A 27,417-nucleotide genomic window follows, 5' to 3' on the forward strand; every position below is an offset into this window, starting at 1 on the left:
AGGTCAGGAGTTCAGGCATGGCTCGGGGCATGTGACGTACAATTCTGTTACCTGTTTGACTGTATCTCCATGCATGGCTAACAGGCGCGCGCTAGCTCTGTTTTTAACGAGGGGCCCCTGCCTCCCACTGCGGCGCGCTTTAATTGTGTGTCTTGAGAGCCAGTCAGTTTTGAGAACGCATGCAATTCCACATCGTGTAAACTTATGAGTGGGGAAATTACGCCTGCACTTAGAGGCATCTTTAAATAAAAGCAGTCAAATATATTCATTCTGAAACCCTTCTCTAAGTTCTGGGCTTTTTTTTTAGGCTGTTTAACGACGAGGCTATCGGAGAGGGATAAAATGCATTGGCTGCGGAGCAACAGCTGGCAGGAGACACAGATGTACTTGGTCACCTCTTAGCCTCCTGCATCTTGTTAAGAAAACAAACATTTCAAATGCTTTTTTGCATGTTATGCAAATATGCATTCAATGCATGAAAAATGCTATAAACAAACAAGTACTGCAAAGGTTGAATGTTGTATCTGTGCAAACAGAAGTGAGGTGAATATGTCCAATTGGAGACGTTTGCAAATATGCATGCAGTGCACTAAACATGCAATCAATCAATCAATCAATCAATAAATAAAATTAAAATTAAAATTAAAGCACATGAAATTCCCTTATGAAAACATTTACTTAATTGTATTAAATTGTATTGCAATTATAGTTTTTTAGCTGTACACTGTAAATAAATCATTAAATAAATAAAACGAAAATTATTGCGGTACGCTTTGCAAGAAAATACTATTTACGTTTTTAAACTTTAAAATTGCACATTTAATGCAATGTGTTACTTGCTTTTTCTTTGTAATTGTTTATAAAGTTTATTTATTTAATTAATTGATTTAATGTAATTATTTCTTAGCAATTTCTGAATAAAAATTGTGTCTATAAGTCTTTTTACAGTGTACTTGCTTATAAAATAATATTAATGAAATAAAAGAGAGTAGTCTTTCATGACTGTTCCTTAACACACTTAAATATACTTTAAAAAATTGTACTTTGTAATAACGTCAAATTAAAACTTTTAAATCTTTATGTTTAATAATGTTGACAGGCATAGCTACTAAAGTACATGTAAAGTACTTAATTATCATTTCATCTGAAGTGTGTTATTCAATATTATATTTAATGTCGGTAAACGCACTGAATTACAACTTTATCATTACAAACGCATGACTTACAAATTACATAGAAATTACATTAAAGTAGCCTATATTTTAGTTCTACATAAATGCTTGTCAGGACAGTAGCCTAAACTATTTTTAATTATAAAATTATGTATATATGTGTACTTAAGTTCTACTTAAGTGGGTAAAAATGCACTTTTAAGTTCAACTAATTGCATTTAATATCAATTTAAGCTATAATCTACTTTCATTTAAATTTCCACATGCATTTAGGCCCTAAGTGTCCGAAAACATTAGATTTAGTTTATAAATATGTGACCCTGGAGCACAAAACCAGTCTTAAGTCGCTGGGGTATATTTGTAGCAACAGCCAAAAAAACATTGTATGGGTCAAAATTATTGATTTTTCTTTTATGCCAAAAATCATTAGGATATTAAGTTAAGATCATGTTCCATGAAGATATTTTGTAAATTCCCTACCGTAAATATAGCTAAACTTAATTTTTGATTAGTAATATGCATTGCTAAGAACTTCATTTGAACAACTTTAAAGGCGATTTTCTCAATATTTTGATTTTTTTGCACCCTCAGATTCCAGATTTTCTCAGCCAAATATTGTCCTATCCTAACAAACCATACATCAATGAAAAGCTAATTTATTCAGTTTTCATATGGTGTATAAATCTCAATTTCCAAAAATTTACCCTTATGACTGGTTTTGTGGTCCAGGGTCACATTATTATTTTCAAAGTTTATTATTAGTGCTCAAGTGCACATCCTTTTCACTATACTTTTCTGTGCAATATTCAGCATTAGGAGAAGAAAAAAAAAAAGAAAACTCTGTTTTGTGTTAACGGTAGTTAACAAAACGCAGCAAATTGTGAAGCTGTCAAAACAGTCAAGTCAAAGCGATCTGTTCCACAGCGCCTGGAATATCCATAAACCCCTGCAGCCCGTCTCAGAGCGAGTCTGGTCTTCATTTCAGCTTCCTGATACAAATGAAAATGTGCAATGTCTAACACCAGTGTGGCATGACTCGGGAGCCCGCGGTCCCCAGTCGCGCAACAGCTTCGCAATGCGATGTAAAGCGTGTCCTACACTTCGGAGCATGTGGTTTTGATTCCAGAATGTTTTATTGCCGAACAATGTTTCTGCCTTGGAGCGCAGCAGCATGTATAAAGAGCATATTGTCCCTCAGCTCATATATGACATTCAGAGCGGCTCCGGCTGGCATGTTTGGCTTTAATAGTGCGTCCTGTCATTGACCAATCACTGCGCTGCAGTCGCTTCTATTCAACTGTCCGCATGCTTATCTTCAGTGGCACGATTTTAATAGACATTAGTCTGTCTGCACCGGGTTGCGGCTGTAAAATCAAACCTCAATGACCAGGCTGCACTTAAACGATAGCCAAGATGTGAGATCAAAGAGGGACATTTCAGAATGCCAAGCCAAGCACTGTTAGCTAAAGCTCTTAAAGAACACGGCTAGCGTATAAAACAGGACGAAACAAGAAAACGAGGGCTATTACACACACATCGGGTTAATGGAAATCTAAAACCTCAGACAGCAGCGATCCACCCGCCCTCGTTGTAAAAGCTTGTGTGACGGGAAATATTTCTGTGGGAACTGATATCATTGGATAAAACCCTCCGAAGCGTCACAGACAGATATAATCACAACCACAATTTTGGCTGTATAGGCTAAATAATGGAGGAGGAATAATTCTATTATATGCAGTCCAGCTCTGTTTCGCATCCCACTATAGCCTAGATAATGCAAGAGTTTGGTCAAATTAAAAGGAAAGTCAACCAGCATTCTTCAGAATATCTTCTTTTGTGTTCAACAGAAGAAAGAAATTCATAGAGGTTTGGAACAACGTGAGGGCGAGTAATGGAGACAAAATGGTCATTTTGGAGTGAACTGCCCCTTATTGCTTTATAATTTTGCATAAATAAACTCCCTACAGTTGTTTCGAAACATATATTCTCTAAAAAGTCAAGTCAGAGTACGTTTTCAGGGTTGGTAATAAGCGGGGAATATGTGAGGAGGAAGGTAGAACGACATTTTCTGAAACTGAGAAAACGTTATTGTTACAGTTTATTATAAATCAAATAGAATCATATTCTAGCTCTTTTTGAACTATATAAACGTAGCTACAAAGGAAGAAAAGAATCTGAAAGAAGTAATGATGTATAAATGATTAAAAAAAAATGCAATACATGAAAATTTTTTGAAAAAAGATATAATATAGTGGATACTGCATACCATACATTTAGGGTTAGTATTTTTTACACGTTTGAAAGAAGTCTCTTGTGTGCATCAAGGCTGTGTTCATTTGATTAAAAAATACAGTAAAAACACTAATATTTTTACAATTTAAAATAACTATATTTTTATGCGACTGCATGTTAAAATGCAATTTATTTCTGTGATGCGCAGCTGACTTTTCAGCATCATTCCTCTAGTCTTCAGTGTCACATGATCTTCAGAAATCAGTATAATATGCTGATCTGCTGCTCAAGAAACTCACTTTTTGTGGAACCTGCGATGCTTTTTTTTCTTTTCTTTGATGATTAGAAGGTTCAAAAGATGAGTAATTATTAGATATTTGGTTGTTGTTTTTAAACAGTAGGCTTTAATGCATCCTTGCTGAATAAATGCATTAAAAAATCTTACTGACCCTAAAACTTTTGAACATTATATTTATGCTGTGCATGATTTATGCATGATCTGGCATTGCCAGAACATTGATATGCCATTGCTTCATCCATTAAAAAATAAATAAATAAATAAATAGTGATGGTTACTTTAGCAAACACTATTAATGCTTGTTAATATTGTTTAACATTGCTTAAAAGTTGATCTTATCGATTATTATTGTGAATAATTATTGGAATGTGTTGGATGGCATTCGTCTGTGTGTTATTTAGCTCTGGCTCACTCAGGTTGGCATGGGATCTTCTCTGAGCAGAATGCTGAAGCGCTGCTTTCATTGCTTGCAGGTGATGCAGGATAAACACAGCTGTGTACGCACATCTTGCTCCAGGAAGACATGCTCTTATTCCAAATCAAATTTCCCTGTCCTCCATCTATTCATTCGTCCAGTGGAATCCAGAACGGAGCAGGAGTTTGGGTTTGGTGAGCAGCATCAACATCCACACTGATGATCCACAGCGGTCGTAGATCTGGCACAGCCCTGGACTAAATTACACCCATTTAATGTCAGCCCTACTTAATTAGGCCGTTAGGTGGGAAAATAGGGTCATAAATCTGCAATGATGAGACCACCCTTAGGGTTTTACATTCAGCATGAATATACAGCACTAAAGCTTTGCATAACAATCAGAAAGAAGACATCCGTAAGTATTTGGGGAATTATGATATTATGATATATTAACAATGATTTTAGTAGATCAATATTTATTTTATGTACTCTTATCTTTATGGCCCAGCACTACATGCATTTCTTTTTTTTTTTTTATGTTTTTAAATTTAAGACTAAGATTCAATATTGCTCGTCCAAAGCATCATTTACTCACCACGTGGTTCCAAAAATGTTGGTAACCAAACAGTTGCTGGTAGCCATTGACTTCCACAGTATTTTTTTTGCCATACTATGGAAGTATATTATTATAGGAATATATTACTTTAAAAGAATATACTTAAGCATGACGTACATGTTTGTGGCCATTTTATTTGTAATTAAACTAAAATGATTATATAGTTTAAATTTATATTAAACGTAATTAGTTGAACTTAAGAATGCTTTTTGACCCATTTTGTACTTTAGCACATTAAAATCAGTGTTTAAAGATAAGTGTTTAAAATAAGTGTGAACATCTTTAATGCATGACAAAATGATTCAAATATAATGATTTAAAATGTACGTTAAGGTAAGACTGTTAATTTGATACTTATACAAAGTGTACAATTTAAAAGTGCACTTAAGCGTGTTAGGAAACTGTCATGTAAGTGGCCTTTTATTTCATTAATATTTTCTTATCAGTTTTTAAAAACTTTTAGGAGTTAAAGTACATTACAAGTGCACTTCTTTTGATTTCAACAAATTGTTTTGATTTAATTTGAACACAAATGTCCACTCTATTAGAAATCGAATGACTAAAGTGATCACACATTCATCTGTAAATTATAGGATTAGTTTTATAGAGTTAGGTGATTGTGTGTGTGTGTGTGTGTGTGTGTGTGTGGAGAGGTAGATTCTTATCTATGACCACATTTACACAATAAAAAAAAAATAACAGTAGTGTAGGTCTAAACTTTAAAGGTATTACACATAACTGTATACTGTGACCTACAACAAACAAATACCCTCAAATGACCCCATTTTTAAAGATTTACTCAGTACACTTGTTTAAATAAACAAATAAATAAGTAATTTTAATAAGCATATTAGCATTGCACATGTACCTGATTCGTAAACCGTTGAGCTCTTCCAATGTGAAATGTGATGCTGTGTCGCCCTCTTTTGGAAAAACAGTTCAGTCATTAACATGAGCAAATTCACTGCTCAGAGACACCACTCAACTCTTGATGTGGGCATATACATGCTTCAGCAAACTCTCAGTTATTAGATAGCCATTTTCACATGCGTTTGGATATTTGATTTTTAGTTTAGTAGCAGCAGAAGTAGTAGTTGTAGTAGTAGCCTATTGCGATTTGTGAAAGCAAAACATAATCAGACGTTAAAATGGTGCTTATACAAAGTTTTCACAGTAAAATCCCACACTTTTGAGTGGTCTGGTTTTAAAAAGCAGCTTTTCGAGCTACGCTAATTTAAAGTTTGTCCTTTTCAGAAAGACTATACAACTAAGGGGGAGAAGAGCACACGATGGTTTTAGACTGAGAGGGACTGAATATCATGGCCTGTTGTGCTTCAGTGACCAGTGTTGCCAACTTAGCAATTTTGTTGCTAAATTTAGCAACTTTTCAGACTACCCTAGCAACTTTTTCTTCCAAAAGCACCGAGCAACAAATTTAATACATTTTTTATTTATTTGGCAGCTTTTAGCAACTTTTGATAAGTGACTCAAACGATAAAAAGGCACAATTTACCATTTAAATTACACAAAAAGAGGAAACCAAAGATGCCTAGCAGTACACACGTTACACGGATTAAGTTAGCTGCTATTTGCAATTGATTAATTTAATAGTAATAATAATAATAGTAGTAGTAGCCTATTGCGATTTGTGAAAGAAAAACATAATCAGACGTTAAAATGGTGCTTATACAAAGTTTTCACAGTAAAATCCCACACTTTTGAGTGGTCTGGTGTTAAAAAGCAGCTTTTCGAGCTACGCTAATTTAAAGTTTGTCCTTTTCAGAAAGACTATAAAACTAAGGGGGAGAAGAGCACACGATGGTTTTAGACTGAGAGGGACTGAATATCATGGCCTGTTGTGCTTCAGTGACCAGTGTTGCCAACTTAGCAATTTTGTTGCTAAATTTAGCAACTTTTCAGACTACCCTAGCAACTTTTTCTTCGTAGAGTGAAGCATACTAACTAACTACTAATACACTGCTTTAAAGTACAACACTTAAATTGTAATCGTTCAAAAATGTGTACGTTTTCGATAATTCAATGGATTTAAAAATAGTTATTTATATTTTAATATTATATTATGCATTTATATTGCTACGAACAAATCTAAATTAACATATATAAAATATATGTTTTTGCTGAGATTTGACACAATTTTGCATCGTGATTACGTAATGACGTCATCACGCAATGTCATCACAACATCATTTAGCAACTTTTAGCAACAAATCAACCTTCCTTTAGCAACTTCCCCTGAAAATTAGTTGGCAACACTGTCAGTGACACTCCGAGTAGCCAAAAACATGATTGAGCTGCTAATTTAGCTGTTATGGGCTCTTTCCCCCATGACACTAATGATAATTAACATGCAAATGAGCTCAGGGATGTGAGGTGGGGGCAGCAGAGCTCTGTTCATTAAGGCCTTAATTACTGTTTGAAAACTGAAACATCAGGATTATAAATGGAGGTTTTTCATGTAATGGCTCGGATAATAATTAGGGCTTGAACATGCTCTTATAACTGCTGTTTTGGACGTTACTTCCGGGCCTTATGGATGGACAGCAGCTCCAAATGTTGGCTTTCCTCACCAATTACACTTCTGTGTCTAACACGTTTAAAAACTAATAAAGCGTGTAAAAATGGTTCTTTATACTTGTCAAAGGAACTACATTACCTCTGCCCAACAGACACACTTTGAGTACCCCAAATATTCAGTCTAGACTTTTTTTTTTTTCCCCTCCAAAATGTGTTTAAATTGCCGAAGTCTCCAAAATAGTTTGATTAATTAAACAACAAATTGAAACTTTCAGCCTTGGCATATTAATGTCCAAGTTAAAGGACCTTTAATTAGTTTCCTTTAATTAAGTAGTGCATTAAAATGTAGTGTGCCTGTCAGAAAGTGAAGTCATTGTACCATTATCATAATACATGATCATGGATCTTAATTTCATAATATGCATCAACAGCCAATAGCAAATCCACTAGGGGTGAAAAAACAAAAAACTCAGTAAACTCAAATTACTCAATTATATTTATAGATTTTATATTATATCACTTATATATCCAGTACTGTGGGATCCTTGACTTCAACTATTAATGGGCATCACTGCCATTCATTAAAAACTGTTGGGTCGTTTTTTTTTTTTTTTAAAGGACAGTGAAGATATATTTGCCCCCCACAGAGTACTATTATTCCTGAACAAGACAACATATAAACGGACTGCAACTAAACAGCAAATGCACAATCAAACATGATCTCTCCAGTCATATGATGATGTGATATCACAGACTCTCACCTGAGCAGCTTGGCTTTACTCTGCAGGCCGTCCAACTGGTCGATCTTGCTGTTCAAGTCCCGAATTTCGTCCTCCAGCTGCTGTCTGGTCACGTCCACCTGTTGACAGAGCTGAGAGAAGGTGCCAGCCAGCTCCCTGGGACAAACAAACAGTGATTTAGAAGGAAGCAGGGCTGGATTCAACAATGTTTGAAAAACACAACTACAGAAATCAAATCTCTCATAACATACACTTCATATATTTCATTTCTCCACTAGAGGGCAGTAGTGGTGTTCAGGTCACAGTGCTCATATAAAGTCTGAATGACAACAACATTTGCATTAAAGTCCAGATTAACTCTAGTTCTATCAAACGACCTACACTCTGGATTATACTGGATTAAGAGGCTTCGTATGATGTGAAACTAGTTTACATGAAGTGATTTGTTTGTTTGATGGATATACACTACCATTCAAAAGTTTGGGGCCGTTTTTGTTTTTTCAAAAGAAATTACTACTTTTATCCAAAAAACACATTAAACTGACCAAAAGTAACAGTAAAGACTTATACGATGCTACAAAAGTGTTCTATCTCAAATAAATGCTGTTCTTTTGAACTTCTGTTCATCCAAGAATCCAGTAGCACTTTACAGTGTTTAAGGTTTCATTTGTTAACATTAGTTAACTACATTATTTAACATGAACTAATGATTCAAATATTTGTAAAGCATTTATTAATCTCAGTTCATAATAATTGCAACATTTACTAAAACATTATCCCAAGTTGTATCTGTTAATATTAATTAATGGACCTGAGCTAACATGAACTAACAGTGAACGGTTGTACTTTGTAAAGTTGTAAGGATTATTAAATATGATAACGATGTATTACTCAATGTTAGTTCACATTAATGCATTAATTAACGTAAACTAAGGAAGCTTATTGTGAAGTGTTGCCGAGAATCATGTAAAAATGTATCACAAAAAAATGTATCACAATGGGTTTCCACAAAAATATGAAGTCAATTGAAGAGGCTTGCTGCAAGTACCGCCCCCCACCGTCGTTTTGATTTTTTCATAGTAATAAAAATCATTTAACTGAGTTAGAGAACAGACACTACAGTTAAAACTGAACGCAAGAAGAGTGAGTCGAGCTGACTGACAAGAAGAGCGAGGTGAGACAGTGAAGAGTTTGGCGGAAGAGTTTCAAAACAAAAAGCAAAATCGCCCGTTTTAAAAATATTTTGGATTTTGAAAAGCCTGTTGACGTCTGCCGTTTATCTAAGGTGATTTTGACAGGTGTTTTTAAACATTAGTTTCTTATTTGTTTTGTTCCACAGTGTTTGCTGATTTTTATTTTATTTAAACTTTGTGTAATGTATATATTTTATTTTACATCAAGGTGTAGGCTATGCCGTGCCTCCAAGCTTTCTTATATGTTTTGCTAATAAACGTTCTCTGTTTTATTTGGTTCCACAGTGTTTAGGCTACTGATTTTCAGTTTTGTATAGGCTACCTATTTAAACTATGTGCAAGTTATTTGTTATTTTATATTCGGTATATAGCATGGTGTATTTTTATTCGTTTGTTAATAAAAGCCCTATGATTAATATATAGGCTAAGTGTGTTTGATGTTGTTGCTTGAATTGAATTCAAGCAGTTGACGGCGAATTGCCGCTAATTTGAAAGTGAAAGTAAAATGCGCACGGCGCTATTTAAAAGTGAAGGAAAGGAAAAGATACACGGTGATACCGTGATTATCGGTGTTGTCACAAGTCGGTTAATCGGTGGGAAAATTTCCTCACCGTCACAACCCTACAATTGAGCAGTAAATCAGCATATTATAATGATTTCTGAAGGATCATGTGACACTGAAGACTGGAGTAATGATGCTGAAAATTCAGCTGCGCATCACAGCAATAAATTACATGTTTACATATATTAAAATAGAAAAGTAAAACTTTTTTAAAAAATTTATAAAAATAAAAAAAATTCTTCGATCCCAATCTTTTAAACGATAATTTAAGATGAAAGCATAATAAAATGGGAATATTCAGCTTTAGTGTTGTTCTGAAAACCGTTTGACGGCACCAAACAAAGAGAAAGACCTTGATCTGACAACTTGAGATACTCAACGTATAAAACAGACTGGATCATGTAGGATTCGGCCTGACTTTGCTACAGTTCAAGCACAGGCAGAGAGAGACTCAGACTTACTGCTGAACCTGATGGCTGCAGTTGGATCCCGTGTAGCTGACTATGAGCTGTAGCTTCTCGCTGGCATAGTCCACAAACTGTCTTTTAAAAGCCCTCTCTTTGGCCCTTGTGGTCCAGGTGAGTCTCTCATACACATACAGCAGCCCATAGAGACCCACAGACAGAGCGATGAGCCTCCAGCCCACTGCCTTCCAGATCTGAGACACAAACACAATCACACCGCTTACATCCGGTTGATATTCTCACAGTTATGAAGACTGAAGTCATTAGACCAGGAGATGACATGATGGTGAGTAAATGAAGACAGGTGTAGAAAACATGCATATTGGTGCATTAATAGAGATACAGTATATATGTTCTTACCACTCCGCCAACGACTATAATGCCCATTGATGTCCGAGAGGTTAGTGATGCCAATCCTGTTACCATGGAAACCATAAGCTCTTCCTGGGTCATGGATCCTTGAGGAAAAGGAGGCATGCTGGTGCTGACCGGAGTGATGGCCAGAGGCCTGGGAACCTGACAACACAAAACACACACTTGATCAGTTAGGACCCAACACAGGACGCAGGGCCCTATCATCTCCACAATGTGGAAAACGCGGACGAAATCATGGAATTCAGTCATAAAAATTACATTTACAGTATAAAGTGGAGCGTCACAGAATCTGGCAAATTCTGCAAGCAGGGCTGTACACTTATTCAAATGGAGACATGGACTAGTGTCTGTGTGAGTAAGTGTCACAGTGTCAGCTACTACACACGTGATCACTATAGTCTCACTATATGAGGACATTCTTGAACTTCAAGTGTGACAGAAATATATGTGAGTGGGGAAAATCGTTTTACGTAACTCTTGCGTGTTTTTTTCATGATGTAGATTGTTTTTTAATTCTAGAATCAATACTAATTCATATTTGTTTATTGATTATATTTTAAGGATTATGAGGTTTTTTTTTTCTTCCATGTTTTAATGGCTCATGTATAGCACTATGTTCGGCAAAAAATAAAATGAATTTCGATTAACAATTTAATTGTTAATGTTTTATGCTTAATGTTTTGTATTAAATGCAGAAAAAATAAAACGGAAAACAATTTCTGAAAAAAATTAAATCTCATAGTGCCATATTATTGGAAAAATCGTAATACATTATTAGATGTTTAAAAATGTATTACTTCAATTAATTAGCCATGCCTTTTCATTAATAAAATTTAACAGACAGGGCTCCAGGCTAACATTTGAGAGCAGTGGCACCAGTGCCACTAAGTTCTACGGATGGTGGCGCCAGAAGCAGATTTGGTAGCGCTGGGAGTGGTGTGCGGGAGTATTAAAATATAGATCATTTAATCATACAATTACTATTGTTTTGCATTAATAAGTACAGTTACTAATAATATTACATGTTCATTTCTTGTTTATTTTTATTTTATTTATTGTTTATACAGATTTGACAGTAAAGCACTAAGCTTGAGTTAAGATGCATACAAAATGTACTTTTATTAACGACAGTAACAGGTGCAAAATCTAATTTTTATATAGAAAATGTATATATTCCACTCTTATTAAATGTACCATTATTCTTCTAGTATATGGAACTGACCAACTTCAGTGATTATGGGTGATTTAGTAGCAAATTGAAGAAAAGTTTGTTTTTCAAGGCACTTTGTGACTTTTCTTACTTCATACACAAAAAAGTGTAAAATTCTGACAAAATCTGATTTCTTGATGATTTTATATTTTATAATTTCAAAATATAGAGAAAAAGTATAAATGAATGACTAATAAGCCAATAAGTGCTCCTCTGCTGCCATCTACTGGTTATAATTGTGATTTTTTTTTTACATTTTACATAAGTGTTTGTTTACCACAAAGTATATTTTGGTCATCCTATTAAAAATAACATTCAAACTGCATCATTTTAGAGCTTTAAAGTGCTGGAAATTGTTGTGTTGAAACAGCTGAAACGTAGCGCGGTTTAGTTTCGCTTTCGTTTCGTTTGCCGTCTGATGTTTCTCAAATGCAACAGAAATGGCAGCGCTTATGAGTTGAACAACGCGGTGGTCGAACCAGTGCAACCACTCAAAAACATTAGTCGCACCGGCAGGAAAAAATTGTCACAAAATGTGACCATTTGGTCGCAGTCTGGAGCCCTGAGACCATTAAAACAGAATCCAGAAAAATTAAAACAGAAAAGGAAAATAAAACCAAATTCAAGATCAAAGAAATCTTTATTTTAGTAGCCCCTAAAAATACTGTAATAAATTGTTGTTATTATTAAAATATTATATTTAAATAATAAATAATACGTTTAAAACTGTTATTACATTTTAATTAAAATCTTTAATAAATAGTTGTCAAATTGTTTATTTACATAATTTCAATTCATTAGACATGCTTTTTTTGTTTACTAAAATTAAATTTAACCATTAAAACGGAATCCAGAAAAATGTAAAACTGAGAAAAACTAAATCAGATTTCACAGAGCCCTAAAGTTGCTTTAGATCAGGGGTGTCCCATCCTGCTTCTGGAGGGCCACTGTCCTGCAGAGTTTAGCTCCAAACCCAATCACACTCACCTGAAACAAGGTAATCAAGGTCTTCAGAATCTTTTAAGTTAGAGCTAAACTCTGCAGGACCTTGGCCTTGTAAATAAAAGTCCTCAACTGACATGCGCTACCTGGTCATTGTAGCCCATGAGAGCGCGGCGTGTGTTTTTGGGACCCAGGAAGCGGTTGACCAGCATGGTCCAGCCCAGGGAGAAGTGGAAGCCGATGTCTTCCTGGAAGTCGCTGCAGAGTTTGTCACAGTTGAGGTCGTAGCTGAGGGCAAAGCACTGTCTGGGCACCATCTTATCCACCTGCTCTCGGATCCCGATGGGCAGCAGGGGCTTCAGGCCCTCTGGAACGATCAGAAGTGTCTCTTTAAGCTGCTGCTCTTACTGGTGTGAGCTGTATGAAAACTCACCGTATGAGAGAGATACTGACCTATCATTTCAGTCTGTGTGGTTTGCAGCGCTGCAGTTATCGCACTGGAGCACCTCTCAGACATATTCCTGCCGAGACCATCCTCTATATGCTTGTGCAGCTCCTGAAATCAATCATTCAATCCTCATTATAACATGACACAAAAGATATTTCTTTTTTCATCTATTACCGCTTCCAAAGATTACACATTAACCTATGATTAAATGCTGTTAAATGAATTTAATGCATTTAAATATATATACATATACACGTACACACTACCAGTCAAACGTTTTTGAACAGTAAGATTCAGTCAGATTTTTAATGTTTTTAAAGAATTCTCTTCTGTTCACCAAGCCTGCATTTATTTGATCCAAAATACAGCAAATGCAGTAATATTGTGAAATATTTTTACTATTTAAAATAACTGCTTTCTATTTGAATATATTTTAAAATGTCATTTATTGCTGTGATCAAAGCTACATTTTCAGCATCATTAGTTCAGTCTTCAGTGTCACATGATCCTTCAGAAATCATTCTAATATGCTGATTTGTTGCTCAAGAAACATTTATTGTTATATATATATATATATATAAACTAAAAGATATTTGGTTTATTCTTGATACAGCCCTGTGTAAAACTGAAAGTTAACCAGATAAAGGACAAGGGCATAGATGATGTTAGTGGGCAGCTGGAGACTTTCCTTGTGGAGAGTTGCATGTTGCCACTAAACATTAAACAACAGTTGATGAAAGATCATAAAGAGGAGAAGACATGGGCGGGTGATTGGAGGAAGACCAATTCAAGTCCAACTCACGTTCTTGTACACTTTGAGCACCACTTGTGAAGGATGAAAGTCCAAGTGGAAGTCGTCCACGAGCACAGCCAGTCTCCGAATCTCCTCTGCCATAGAGTTAGACACCTATACATACAGACGAATAGGATGAAACATGGAAACACACTCATAAGACAGAGTTTTAGAGTGTTTGGAACTTAAATTGAAAATTAAAGTCACTAAAGACTTAAAATCCCTACTTGTTTCAATAATCAGGTTTTCTAGAATACCCATTACCATGAAGTAATGCCTTAAAAGTGTGACATTATTCATTTACGTTCACATTTAAAACTTAAAAGAGCTAAAACAAAAGATAAAAGACCTAACAAAAAATATTTTAAAAAGACCAAGAGAGAAAAATGGTATCTTTATCCAGTAGTCTTAAAAACTGTATTAGCATTTCTACCAATTTCAAAAGGAAACTACCATCTTTAAACTTGTAAAAGAAAAACACATCCATAAACAACTAGAGAAAGGACATCTCTTTAATATACAACATTAGACTCAGCGGCTTCATATGATGTCCCCAAAAAGAAAGTGTGACATTATGAATGTTTACATAACCTGTTCAATTTCAGTCAAACTAAAATAACAATTCTTCTTTCAAAATGTCATGTATGTGCTTTAGTCCAGCTAAAATGGCACCAACCTGATTTTTGCGAAACTGGACTAAAGGCCAAAGTATTTTTACGTATATTATACTGAAAAAGACAAGTGAGCCTCACCTGTTTCTCCACCTCCTCTGTGATCTTCTTGATTTTGCTCTTGCAGTCCAGAGTGAGCAGATCCAGCTGTTTATCAATGAACTCCAGCCTGTCCTCCCTCTCCTCTTTCATCTCTAAACAATGAATCCTGAACAACACAAAAATCATCAATCGAAATATTCACTTCAGTTTATGCACAGTCGGCTATCCTTCAAATATAAAAATCCAGATTATTTTTAATAAAGCTGATCTAAGACTTTTGGCTTAATATGATTCCTAATCACTGTGTCCTAACCATGTGTGATGCAAGAAGAAGCTGAACACGTTTTTGAAGATCGCTTGGTTTTGTGCAGCCATGTTGGGCATCCTTATACATACTGAAAACACAATGGATTCAAATATTTGGACTAATGGACTAAAATATTCTGCAGTTTACAAATATGGCTGAGGAATGTGACACTGAAGACTGGAGTAATGGCTGCTGAAAATTCAGCTTTGCCACAGTTTTTTTTTTTTTTTCATATATATAAAAAAATAAAACAATTAATTCAAATTGTAACACTACTACTAATTATTATTAATAATGTAATACAGTAATTACTGTTTAACTGTATTTGGATCAAACAAATGCATCCTTGGTGATAAATAAATAATTCCAACTTTTGAACAGCAGTGCTTTTAATACAAAATATTTGACTTATTTGTATGCACAAATATATTTACAGTATATAGTCATAAAAATCTATATGATTATATACACATAGAATTTCCTTTGATTTAAATAATTCACCCAGTTGATTTGAAACAATATATCTCAAATGAAAAATGAACTGAACTTAACTCAAACATTGTTTTTGCAACTAAATTTTAAATTAGAGTTGCTATCGAAATATATTTGTCTTAACAATCTGATAGTTGTGGACTGCGAGACAAGAAAGGATCACAAAACCAGTCTAACAGGATGTTTTTAAGCTCCAGAAAACCATGCACAATTACACTGTTAATTTTATATCGCTAGCAAATACATCGAAGATATTATCCCTAATTCCAACATTTGACTCTACTATTTCTTTCTCCTCCTCAGACTGTAACAGCACAGTCAGGTGGATCACCAGTGGATCAGTGTTCAGTGTGATGGATTACCGCTAAGAAAAGCAGGTGTCTTTGTGCTCACCTCTGCTCTTGAGCTGCAATGTGCACAGAGTCCATTATCAGACGCAGAGCTTCAGAAATCTGCTTGGCCCTCATCGTGTGCTGCTCGAACTTAGTCTTCACTGCTGACTGCGAGATGCACTCCTATAAGAACACACGTATATGAGAGTCAGACACACACACAGACGCATTTAAACTATGCTGGGCAACGATTACATTTGTTTTTTTATCGCGATTAATCGCATTATTTTTTCTGCAATTAATCGCGATTAATCGCATTGTTGTGTGCTAAATAACAATTCAATAATGAATTCAAAAGTACTGTATTGCACACTTTTATTTTAAAAGTACTGCTGTATGAACAAAAGTGCAATAACATTTGGTTTGCAAACACTTTAAACAAATACGGTGCTTTTTACAGCAGTATTCCCTTTACATAGTAGTAGTTAAAATATTTCTTGAAAATCTCAACTTAAACATTAATGTAATCAAATAAAAATCTCCTTTTCATATAACTCGTGTATTCTTGTGATGGTGCACCTTGACACCATGTCTACACCGGACGCGAGTGGCGCGGCGCAACAAAATACTATAGAGCCCATTATAATCAGTGATGCTGTCTACACTGGATGCGGCGTGTGGATTACACTACAAATCATACGTGCCGTCATTCATTGTGATCCTATACAACGGATGCGACCGCAACAGCTAAAGTCTGTCTACAAGTCCGTCATAGATAGAACGAGGCAGCAGTTTGTCGCAACTGTCGATCAACATCCCACCCCTCCTGTGACCCATGGTTTGTCTGTATCTGTATTCAGAACCAGTGAGCAACGGACTTTCAAAATAATAATAATAAAAACTGCATTAATGCGCGATAAAATAATTGTCGGCGTTAATTAATGCGTTAACGCATTAACTTGCCCAGCCCTAATTTAAACCAATGACAGTCTCAAACCCCACAACACTCACCTCAAACCGTCTTTCAAAATTCTGAAACTCAAACATTCTCGCTTGAAAACCTTCAGCCAGAGCACCACCTGAAATCCAAAAACAACCTCTTTACAGGGGTCATGTCAGGGAAAAGAGGAAAAATAAGAGTTTGATGTTTAACATAAACTACATTTCACAATGTTCGCATAACCATATGAAAGAATATTTGACTTAAGATGATGCTGTAATGCAGGGTTTCCCAAATGGTTTTGTGAGGGAACTGCAGAGCATTTGTGAGTAAATTAAAAACTGATTAATTAAATATATTGTAATATTAAAATCAGTAAACAAAATTAATTAAAAAAAAAACTGAAATTGCGATATAACTTACATATAAGTACAATTATCAAATCAAATGCTACCATTTAATTAAGCCCACAGCCTGTTGCACTTAGGGATATGCCGGTATCAAATTTTCATGTTGCGATTAATTGCTAATGCTTTTATCACAGTATACGGTTATTTTCACGATATTGAAATTTAGTTGCAAAAAAGTGTTGTCATAATACAGTATAACAGGTTTAATAACTTTTTTCTAAAAATAACTGAACATTTAAATATAATAAAACAATACACAAAAATGTATAAAGTGCATTTTAACTGTATAAAGTTAAACATTTTACACAGTGCCATCTGCTGTCAGAGAGTGAACGTGCTTTCATTCTGAGCTTCTCTCACGCGCTCCACCATGCGCTTCTCCATGCGCTTCTCACCCGTGCTTGTTTACATCAGAGTGCACACGTGTCTTTAACGCAGCATACAGCAGTTTTGTGCATTGTAACCAGTTGATGGGAAAAGTATTCTTAAAATGCATTCAAAATTCTGAATCATTTGTAATAAATAATTATTCTCAGTATTTTGAAGTGCCCACGATAACATGCATATTCATTATCGTGATATATCTCATTACCGAATACCGGCACATGCACTGCGTGTTTCAGAGTGAAGTGCAGCACTGTGCTCATGTGAGCATCTGTGTTTTCAGCATCTCAGAGTGGCTTTGTTTACAGTAAACGCAGTGAACTTCATCTTTGCATGTACTGAATTGAACATGCATTTGGGAATGCAATGTACACTAGAATCACTTTATTTCCACATTCACATAATTTCAACATTTTTGTGGACAAAAGTTTACAGCATTCCTCCAATATTCCACCACAATGAAAGCTTGAATTTGAAACGTGAATAGCATTTGAAAAGGTTTTGAAAAGTACTTATTACCACATATTCATTTTTTAGTTTACAATACAATTGTAATTTACAACATTGTTTTTATATATATATATATATATATATATATATATAATTAAACTTAAAACTAAAAATAGTCATATTATTATATTGTTAATATTAGAATAATAACAATAACTATTATTATTATTATTATTATAAAAAATTAATTGGGTTCCTAAAAACATCAGTGTGAATGTAATGTGGACTGGCACACAACAACTACAAAGAGGTCTGGGTCCACTTAAAAGTCCAGTTACAAAGTGAAATGTTTATTATTATATGACAAAATAATTGCAATACTGTAACATTTTATTGGCCTGGCAAATGATCATTTTAAAATAAAAATACATTTTATCTGTTTACTTGCATGTCACCATAATCAGAAACCCATGAACATGAGTATGTGTTGTTAACATATAGAAATATTAAGTTACATACTTAAGTAAATATTTTACGTCTAAGGGGTTCAGCTGACAAGAAAAAGTTTGTGAACCCCTGATGTAAATGTATCTACCTGCTTCAGGCATTCCCTGGGCTTTCTGGACACGTGCCTGAAGAGCTTCTTTAGCAGAGACGAAGAAGATCCGGTCGCTGGCCTGAGCGCGATCCACCACCCGCAGCTCATCCACTAAAAAACTAGTGCAGCGGTCCATGTGCTGCCGTCTCACCTGACAAACACACGTTACATTATAACAGTGCAACAACACCATGCACCTTGGTTTCAAAAAGGTCACTAAAAGATCCAATTTGGTCACACTTTAATTAAGGAACCAATACTCACCATTAATTAACTACTTTTGCCTCAAACTCCTAATTGCTGCTTATATTTAGTAAGGTAGTTGTTAAGTTCAGGTATGAGGCAGGAGAAAGGGATCTAAACTATGCTCATGCAGAATAAGGCATTAGTATGTGATTTATAAGTAATAATAAATGGCCAATATGCTAGTAATATGCATGCTAATAAAGAAAAAAAAAACTAGTTAATAGTGAGAATTGGTCCCTTTACTAAAGTGATACTCCAATTTGTTTACTTGACTTTATTTGTAAATCAGACAAAAACAATTCTTAAAGTTTCACCTCATCCCGAATTTTGTGTAAAATAAAGAAACTTGCTTACAGCATTCGGTTTAACTACCAGGGATGTTAATGATTTAAAATGCATCTCAGGGTGGTGAGACTCATAGTATGTGTGTGTGTTGTTTGTTGTGTCGTGTATGTCACACCTCTTCCATGTACTCGGGCTCGTTGGCGGAGGCATCCCAGCGGTTGTTCAGGATGAAGATATTGGGGCTGGAGAGGCGCTCGTTCACTTTGTGAAAGAATGACTTTTCCTTTAAGAGGGCAGAGGGGAGACGTGTTTTAATAAGCTGACACAAGTGAGGTCACATGACAACTGTGCACTCTAAAATGAGTAAAACCTCAAAAATAAAAGATAATCAAAATTCTTTAACTTTAAAGAAATTAGTGCAAATACTACTGCAATTTATCTGTCCATAATGCTGTAATATATACACCAAAAACTGCATAAAGCTTCTGTTCCCACAGTCCATCAGCCCTTTTTCACAAACTGAAGTTCATATTAAACTCACTGTTTGCATTAAAGTGGACTCTGAATTCGCCACCAGCACAAAAACGTCAGCATCAAGGCAGAAGTTGTCGATCCAGCTGTCCAACTCTGTTGTGACATCGATGCCAGGGCTTAAAAAGGAAGATTTTATAAGTTTCCAAAAACTAAATATTCCTAATATGACTTCTTATGCAGTAAATTGGTCATTTAATGCAGTAAGTTTATAATGCCATTGCACTGGTATCCTTACATGTCATCTTAATATTAAAAACAGCATCTAGCAAGCAAAAAAAAAAAAACAATACAAATAAACAAAAAATGCATGCAAACAAATTAATGTGCGCAGAATTTATAGATCTGTAAATCAAAACAGACAGTGTGTTGAATGCAGTGTTAAAGGAGAGTGAATATTTCCTAATAGTGCAGTCAACATGTCTCCGGCCTCACAGCACGAGTGTGTGTTTACCTGTCCACAAGCACCAGGTCATCACGCAGCAGTGCACACTTTGCTTTAGGCCACATGACACACACCAGACTGCCTGCGTCCAGATCCTCATCCTGATGTAAGGCATGGGCCAACTGGTTCACCGTCTGCCAATACGCACACAAACATTAGCATTACCAAGTACTTTTAACTGGACTATTTTAAAAGTAGATTACCTGAAATCAAAGGAGTCTTATAGAAAACATGATTTTTCTTTTTATAATTAGAGTTAGAAATAATAACAGTAATAATATTAATAACTATTGTTATTATTACTAGTGTGAATGTAATGTGAATCTGTGTCACAACTACAAAGTCATATTGTAGTTCAAATTGCAATACAAGACAAATAATTCACAACACTGTATCATTTTTGGCTGTCGTGCAGCCCTATATATAAATAACTGTAAAATTAAAAAATAATAAAAATAGCTTTATTTTGATTGTTTTCATTGCAAAAATACTAAAAAAAACTACAAAAAAAAATGTTTTGTTTACTTGCATGCAATGTGACCATTAACTGCCATCAGAGAACCGTGATCATGTGAAAGTGTAGTTAAATTATTGAAATATTAACTTAAAATTTCAGGGGGCACTTCAAATAAATATTTTGTCGAAGGGCTTCGGCTGACAAAAAAAAGTTTGGGAACCCCTGACGAAACGTATCTAACCTGCTTCATGAAATTAAAACTGTTAAAACAAATTATTATTGATGTACGCAGCAGTAGACTAACTCAGTTTACATGGAAAGAGATTAGGAGATAAAAACAGAGTTCATGTACAAACCACCTCTAGTTTTAAAGGTACTATTCTAGCCTATCAATGCTTGTATTTGAGTTGTTACAAATCTTACAAATTTGCAAACCTGTAGGTGTGAGATTTTCCATCTAAAAAAAGTGAACTGCTGGAAACCTAAATATCCACGATTGCAAGCACACACCAGAGAGTAAAGGATCAGTAATAAACCCACGAGACTTGGCGGAGGAAACCGTATGACCTTTGGCCCACTCTTAGGAATGGAGTGCATTTGTTTATTACAAGCGTCTATCAGCCAGCTGCTCTGTTCACACCGTCTGTAGGCTATATTTAGCTGCTGACCATTGTTCTTGTGTGTATGCAAGTCATCAGAAGCCAGATAGAACTGCAGACAAATCCCAGACGTCAGTCACAACAGGACACCTGGCATTCTCAGGATGCTTACCAAATATTGAATAAATACAAAAACAGTGATCAACAATCACTGAGACAGAATGTTTCTCATGGTGAGATCTAGAGCTGAAAAGAACAGCCAACATTTCTGATGAATAATAATAAAAAAAATCATCTATATGTCAAGCTTTTTTTGATTAATCTAAGTTCTAAATGTCTAGATGCAAGAATTAAAATAAATAAAACTGTTATTGTGTCTTTTTATGCACACCTCTAGAAAAACTGGTAAGCACATATGCTCATTCCCAGCATTCCTCTACAGCAGACAATGTGCTCTTAAGTGTGCATGTACATGTTTCCTCAGCCCTGTAATATATCAATGCAGAGGAAAGGTCACGAGACAAGTCCTAAATGACAAAAACGTGTGACCTTGTGACAGCTGGTAGGAAAAAGCCCCCGACTCATGTGGGTGTAATTATAGATGGGAGCACATGTACAGTCAGGCAAGATCCAGAGAGGTTCATTTAGCACAGGCAAATAGACAACATAACTTTTTGCCTTATTACTTATCACTGACATTATCTGCTCGTTATTTTCCAATTTGAACACACTGTAAGAACAAAATAGTATGCACAATATATCAATGACAGTATCAGTATTTGCTGATAGTGGGCCATCTACAGGTTTATGAATTATTTACATGGAACAATGTTTGAACAACATTTACTAATATTGCTTTAAAATATGTCATAATATTATTTTACATATTTGTTTTAATATTTAATTTGTAGAGTAACAATATTTTATTATATTATTTTTGCTTTATTTTTTTTTTTTACTAATATCATTAAAGGGTGTGACAGCACAGTAACTGAAAATTACCATTGAAACTGCATTCAGAATTGATGTGTATAGAAAAATCTAGTTTAAAGTGTAAACATTGTTTCTAATGCACATTCTTCACACACACACTGTTCTAATTTTCATTATTGAACTAACTGTTATATACATAGTGCAAGGAGCTCTGTTCCAAAACCTGTAAGCTAAACCCATACAGCGCTCTGAACAAGGGTTTTAACTTGCTTTTATGAATTGCTTTAGAGCAGTGGTTCCCAAACCTGTCCTGGAGGACCCCCTGCCCTGCACATTTTGTATGTCTCCCTAACCAGACAAACCCAATTTAGTTCTAGCAGTCTCTACTAACGAGCTAATGAGTGGAATCAGGTGTGTTAGATAAGGAAGACATACAAAAGGTGCAGGGCAGGGGGTCCTCCAGGACAGGTTTGGGGACCACTGCTTTAGAGAGTTTAACGTTAGCATGTTGTCAATTAGGGCTGGGTGATACAGCTAAAAATCTCAACATTGTTTACATATTTTAAACAAAAACTCTTGGTACTGAGTGGGTTCTCACAAACATCAATACCTCTGAAATTTGGAACCGAACAACAAGACATTTTTCGACACTTGATAGTATCGAGGCAATTTGGTCAGTGCCTAAAAAGTATCGAACTCGATACCCAGTCCTAGATGCTGCCTTAGAATTTATGACCAGCCTTCAAATCAGAAGTGTACATGTGATGCCTTGACACGCTGCCTTATAGAAAGCTCACAAGGTTTTGGAAAACAGCAGCCAACCTTACAACACACGGCCACAGTCTCCTCTCATGTCAGACTAAAGCGATTACACACCCTCTTTAGCACCTACGGTGTGCAAAGCTCATTTATGGTTGCTATAGAGAGATGCACCGAGTTACACAAGAGGCCGATTTCCATTCCCAATCCCACAGCATGGACCTTATCTGACTCAACATGTCAGACACACCCAAACACACAAAAGAAAGAGGCATCCAAGATCACTTAGGAATGCCTTTAAGACAATTAAGCAGGTAGAAAGCATTTACTTTAACACTCTTTCTTTCATCCGATCCCTCGGTGAGCAGGAAAGCTTCATTGCCATCGGTGCCTTCCACTCGTAGGAAGCAGTTGGTGGTGTGTCCGATTCCAGACGGAAGCACTTTGTCCCAGAGCATGGCGTTAATGACGGAGCTCTTCCCGTTACTTGTCCTGTTAACACAAATGGTGTGACTAAATCACAAATTATACTTCAAATTTATGGCAAGCGACTGAACGCCTAGCATTCACATAAACATTTAAGACAATCTTAGAGAAAAATGGTATCTGTGAGGATTTCCAGTCAGGATTTAGACCGTATCACAATACTAAGACTGCTCTCATTAGAGTTACAAATGACCTGCTCTTATCATCTGATCGTGGTTGTATCTCTCTATTAGTGCTATTGGATCTTAGTTTACTATTGTCATTTTGCATTATTGACACACTATTTTCCTAATTAATGCTGTTCAGTTGCTTTGACACAATCTGTATTGTTAAAAGCGCTATATAAATAAAGGTGACTTGACTTGACAATGAACATAAACTTTGCGTTGGTGCTGTGAAAGACAATACGTATGCACTGTACCTGCCAAAGAAGACCACCTTCATGTGTCTGCGGGACAGGACCTCCCCGATCCCTGCCACTTTGGACAGGTATCCTCGCACCTCCGCCACCTGCTCCTCTGTAGTGACAGGATCCAGTTCCTCATTGCTGTAGGTTTCTGTCAACAAAAGAGACCAGTTCAACTACACTTGATTTAAGTATTTCACCAACATTTGCAACATCATAATGCCTTGATATTCCAAATTAAAGGCCACTACCATGATTACATCAATCTTTGTGGTCATCAGGGCATTGCTACTCAGTTGCTAAGGTGTTTTGGGTGAATGCTCGGAGGTTGGTTAGTGGTCCAAATCAAAAGAGCCAACATTCAAGTTGAGAGTAAACTTCTTCTCAACTGCTATTTTATATTTATGTAACCTCTTAAAGTTAGAATAACCTCCAACTTGTCTAAAATTGCAACGCACCTCCCAATAATCGTTTTTGAAATGATTTCCTCCTTTCAAATCCTGTACATTTTATCACAAAATACAAACAATAAATGCCGTGCCCGTTTTGCATGACAGATCGCTGTAGCAGCTTCAGTTCAAGCAGCAACACTGGTCTCTTCCGCTTTAATACAAGTTATAGCACAAAATAAACACAAATGAACATCAGAAGGTATGCTGAAAGATACAGTACAACTGTATCACTTAATGCATTTATTTTATAGTTTACAACATTAGTTGGGGAAATTTTTCCTTTAAGAAAACTAAACTATCGGTTATCTGTATCGGCAGATATCATTCTGAATGACTGGTTATCGGTATCGGCTGAGAAATTTAGTATCAGTGCATCTATCTAAAGGATTTGTCAAAAACTGCAATTTGGAACATTCTTAATAACTTCTTAGAATTTATCTTAAGAAAGACGCTTTAGAGGATTTTTGTGATTCCAGCCCCTGGTCTCTCAATATGTCTCCAGTTCCTTTCTCAATGTAAATATTTAAATGTAAATATGGTATATTTTACAGTTTTATTGCCTGTGAAGTAATAACTCAATGTTAAATCACTAAGAAAATAATTATAAACCTCTCCTCAACAATTTGAGGCATCATTCAGCATTGAAGTACAAATGCTTAAATTAAATATCTCCGGGTTAGAGATAGAACTGGTTTTCAGTGTAAACTCAGTAAGCTTTGGCAATGTTTGCTAAAATGTGACTGACCTCAATTAAACCTAACATGAGACCAAAATCCTTTAAGTAAAATGTTATGAGCTTATGAGCTACCAGAGTAAATTTGTAAGACCTTGCCTAAAGAAAACCTGAGATGTTCATAGAAAAAAGCCTGACACACATGATACGCTGACTAAGCCATGCTTTTCCCTGAGCCTTCAGCCGTCTCCCCGTCTATTACGTAACCTGTCTTTGCTATCTGAGCTATGCTATTCACAATCAACCAGGTTTCTCTTATCAGCTTGACGGATGAACAGCATGCAGCAGTGTGCTTTGAGCTCCTAAGACAAGGAGTGGAACAAACGAATGACCAGGAGTAATGAAAGCAGACACCTTCTAGAAAGGCTGAACTCTCTTTGATGTAGGCACCCAGCTGTTCAAAGATGCCGTTGATCTTCTTCTTGGCGGTGACGAAGTGTTTGAGCGGGGAGGCGTTCACCTCAGCCATGAGTCGCTTGTCCTTCTTGCCGATCACACTGGTATTGGGTCGCGGGAAAACCAGAGACATCTCACTAGAAAATAAAGTAGTCAACAAAAAAAACTCACAACCACAAAGCAGTTTTGAGTAGTTACCAAGGTGTTGCTAGGTTGATCAGAGTGGTTTTAACACTTTGCAAAATGGCTACGATTGTGTTCTCATTCTTCATTAGTGTCTTCCCAGTCTTCATTAGTTTACTAAACTTTCTCACATACCATCGGCATTCAGCTAGTGTTTGAATATCTCTTCAGTTCAAATTATTTATAGTGATTTATTTTTTAATTTAGTAAATATGTAAAATAAGTATAAATTTAATTGCAGCACATTTTAAGCATATTATTTACTACAACAGTGCAATATCATATATATCAGCTTCATATCACCCTGCTCTCTAAGACATCAGGATGGCAATCAAAACCATTTATATTGCTCAACATTAAGTAAAAAAAAATGGATCATGTGCATTTCAAAATCTAAATGACAGCATTTAAGGACAACTAATCTCTAATCATGTGCTGCTGCATTCAGTTTCAACTTGCATCAAATCAACAATGACATTAAAGCCCCAAGTAAAGTAACACATTTCCTTGTTAGGAGCTGCAGGATTTAAAGTTCACAAATTCTAGCTGTTTAATCTTGTAAAGAGGTGAAACAAAGACATTCCAAGACATGTTCTGCAAATGAAATACACAATACAAACACTTGCAAAACCTCTGTCTTAAACACAAACACAACACACCCTAAGAACTGCTATGAAGAAAGAAAAGAAAAAACATTCAGCTACGTTGTTGTCTAACTGGATTGCTCTGAGGCTGAGCTATTGTTAAGTCCCATGTGTTGATGGGAAATGCTGTGTCACCCAAAAGAGCCGAGTGTCAACAACACATCAAAATGTGCTTACTACAGTTTCTAGAATAGTTTGTGTGTTAGCCAAAAGGGAATTGCCTTCCCTTACTGAACTTTGACATTATTGCAATTCATTTGATAGTTACGAACAATCAATTTAAACCATTTCCCTATCTGACCATTCATTAACACCCGCCTTGAATGGACAATCACACTTTAGTCTGTCAGTTCTGCTTGAGGACACTGAACTGACACCTTTAAGAATATATTATTAATAACCGATATGGATATTACACTGTTTAAAGATATTAAATAATACATGCATGACTATCTCTACAATAAAGCTTATAGGTATAAAGAAACAATTTGAAAACCAATTAAAAAAGATGTATTGAATAAGTGGATTAAAAAATTAACTTCTTGGTTCTGTTATCAATCCTATTAGGGTATTTTTCACAAATAAAGAAGTTGTTAAAACATGAGCTAAAAGGATGTAGCCACTAACCCACAGTGCACTCCGATAAATTTGTGTGCAATGGGAATCATCTGTTCTCAAATAAATATTTACTGCTAACTTTACATACAGTGCATAGTAAATATGATTTGAATATATTATGACATGGTTGGAAAATGGATATATGGCACCACAAACTTTAAAATCAGTGATTTAAAGTTTTGTGCACCTGTTCTCGGCATTGTCAAAATAAAAGTCTGGCTTCTGACTCTGACTACAGAAAACGTATCAATCAATGCCGATAATTCAAAAATGCTGAATATTTGTTTGATATACCTGCATTGGTTATATATCAGTCGGTCACTAATCTAATTCTCTCTTTATTCATGGATGCAGAAGGAGCTTAAACAGCCTCACAGTAAAACTTCATTCAGGATCATTTGGAATGTTTTAAACGATTCAAAATCCATGTGAGATTTCAGCAAATTTCAAACTATTTGTTTGCATATTTGAGATCAAGAAGAAGAAGAAGATCAAGAAAATGACACAGGACTAGAAATTGTGACAATATTACTGTAACGATTCAATAAAAAACAAGAAAACAAGTGTACAAGAAAACCTCACTTGATTCAGGCCTTCATGTATTCAAAAAATTCAATTCAATA

General features: G+C 35.5%; 1 protein-coding gene across 1 annotated transcript in view; it reads right to left on the reverse strand.

The window, feature by feature from the left end:
* Positions 1-7,692: 7,692 nt before the first annotated feature.
* Positions 7,693-27,417, reverse strand: part of LOC107698839 (mitofusin-2-like) — a 21,466-nt gene continuing 1,741 nt past the window's right edge. The window contains 17 exon segments of the mRNA XM_016499963.1: positions 7,693-7,714; positions 8,024-8,164; positions 10,225-10,421; positions 10,588-10,743; positions 12,901-13,121; positions 13,208-13,310; positions 14,005-14,109; positions 14,748-14,874; positions 15,901-16,022; positions 16,851-16,918; positions 18,619-18,772; positions 19,328-19,435; positions 19,694-19,802; positions 20,138-20,262; positions 23,206-23,368; positions 23,784-23,919; positions 25,308-25,486. Coding sequence (XP_016355449.1) covers positions 7,693-7,714; positions 8,024-8,164; positions 10,225-10,421; positions 10,588-10,743; positions 12,901-13,121; positions 13,208-13,310; positions 14,005-14,109; positions 14,748-14,874; positions 15,901-16,022; positions 16,851-16,918; positions 18,619-18,772; positions 19,328-19,435; positions 19,694-19,802; positions 20,138-20,262; positions 23,206-23,368; positions 23,784-23,919; positions 25,308-25,482 — 2,232 coding nt within the window. The 5' untranslated portion in view covers positions 25,483-25,486.

Source organism: Sinocyclocheilus anshuiensis, unplaced genomic scaffold (genome assembly GCF_001515605.1).
Source record: "Sinocyclocheilus anshuiensis isolate Anshui unplaced genomic scaffold, SAMN03320099.WGS_v1.1 scaffold358, whole genome shotgun sequence".
Lineage (NCBI taxonomy): Eukaryota > Metazoa > Chordata > Actinopteri > Cypriniformes > Cyprinidae > Sinocyclocheilus > Sinocyclocheilus anshuiensis.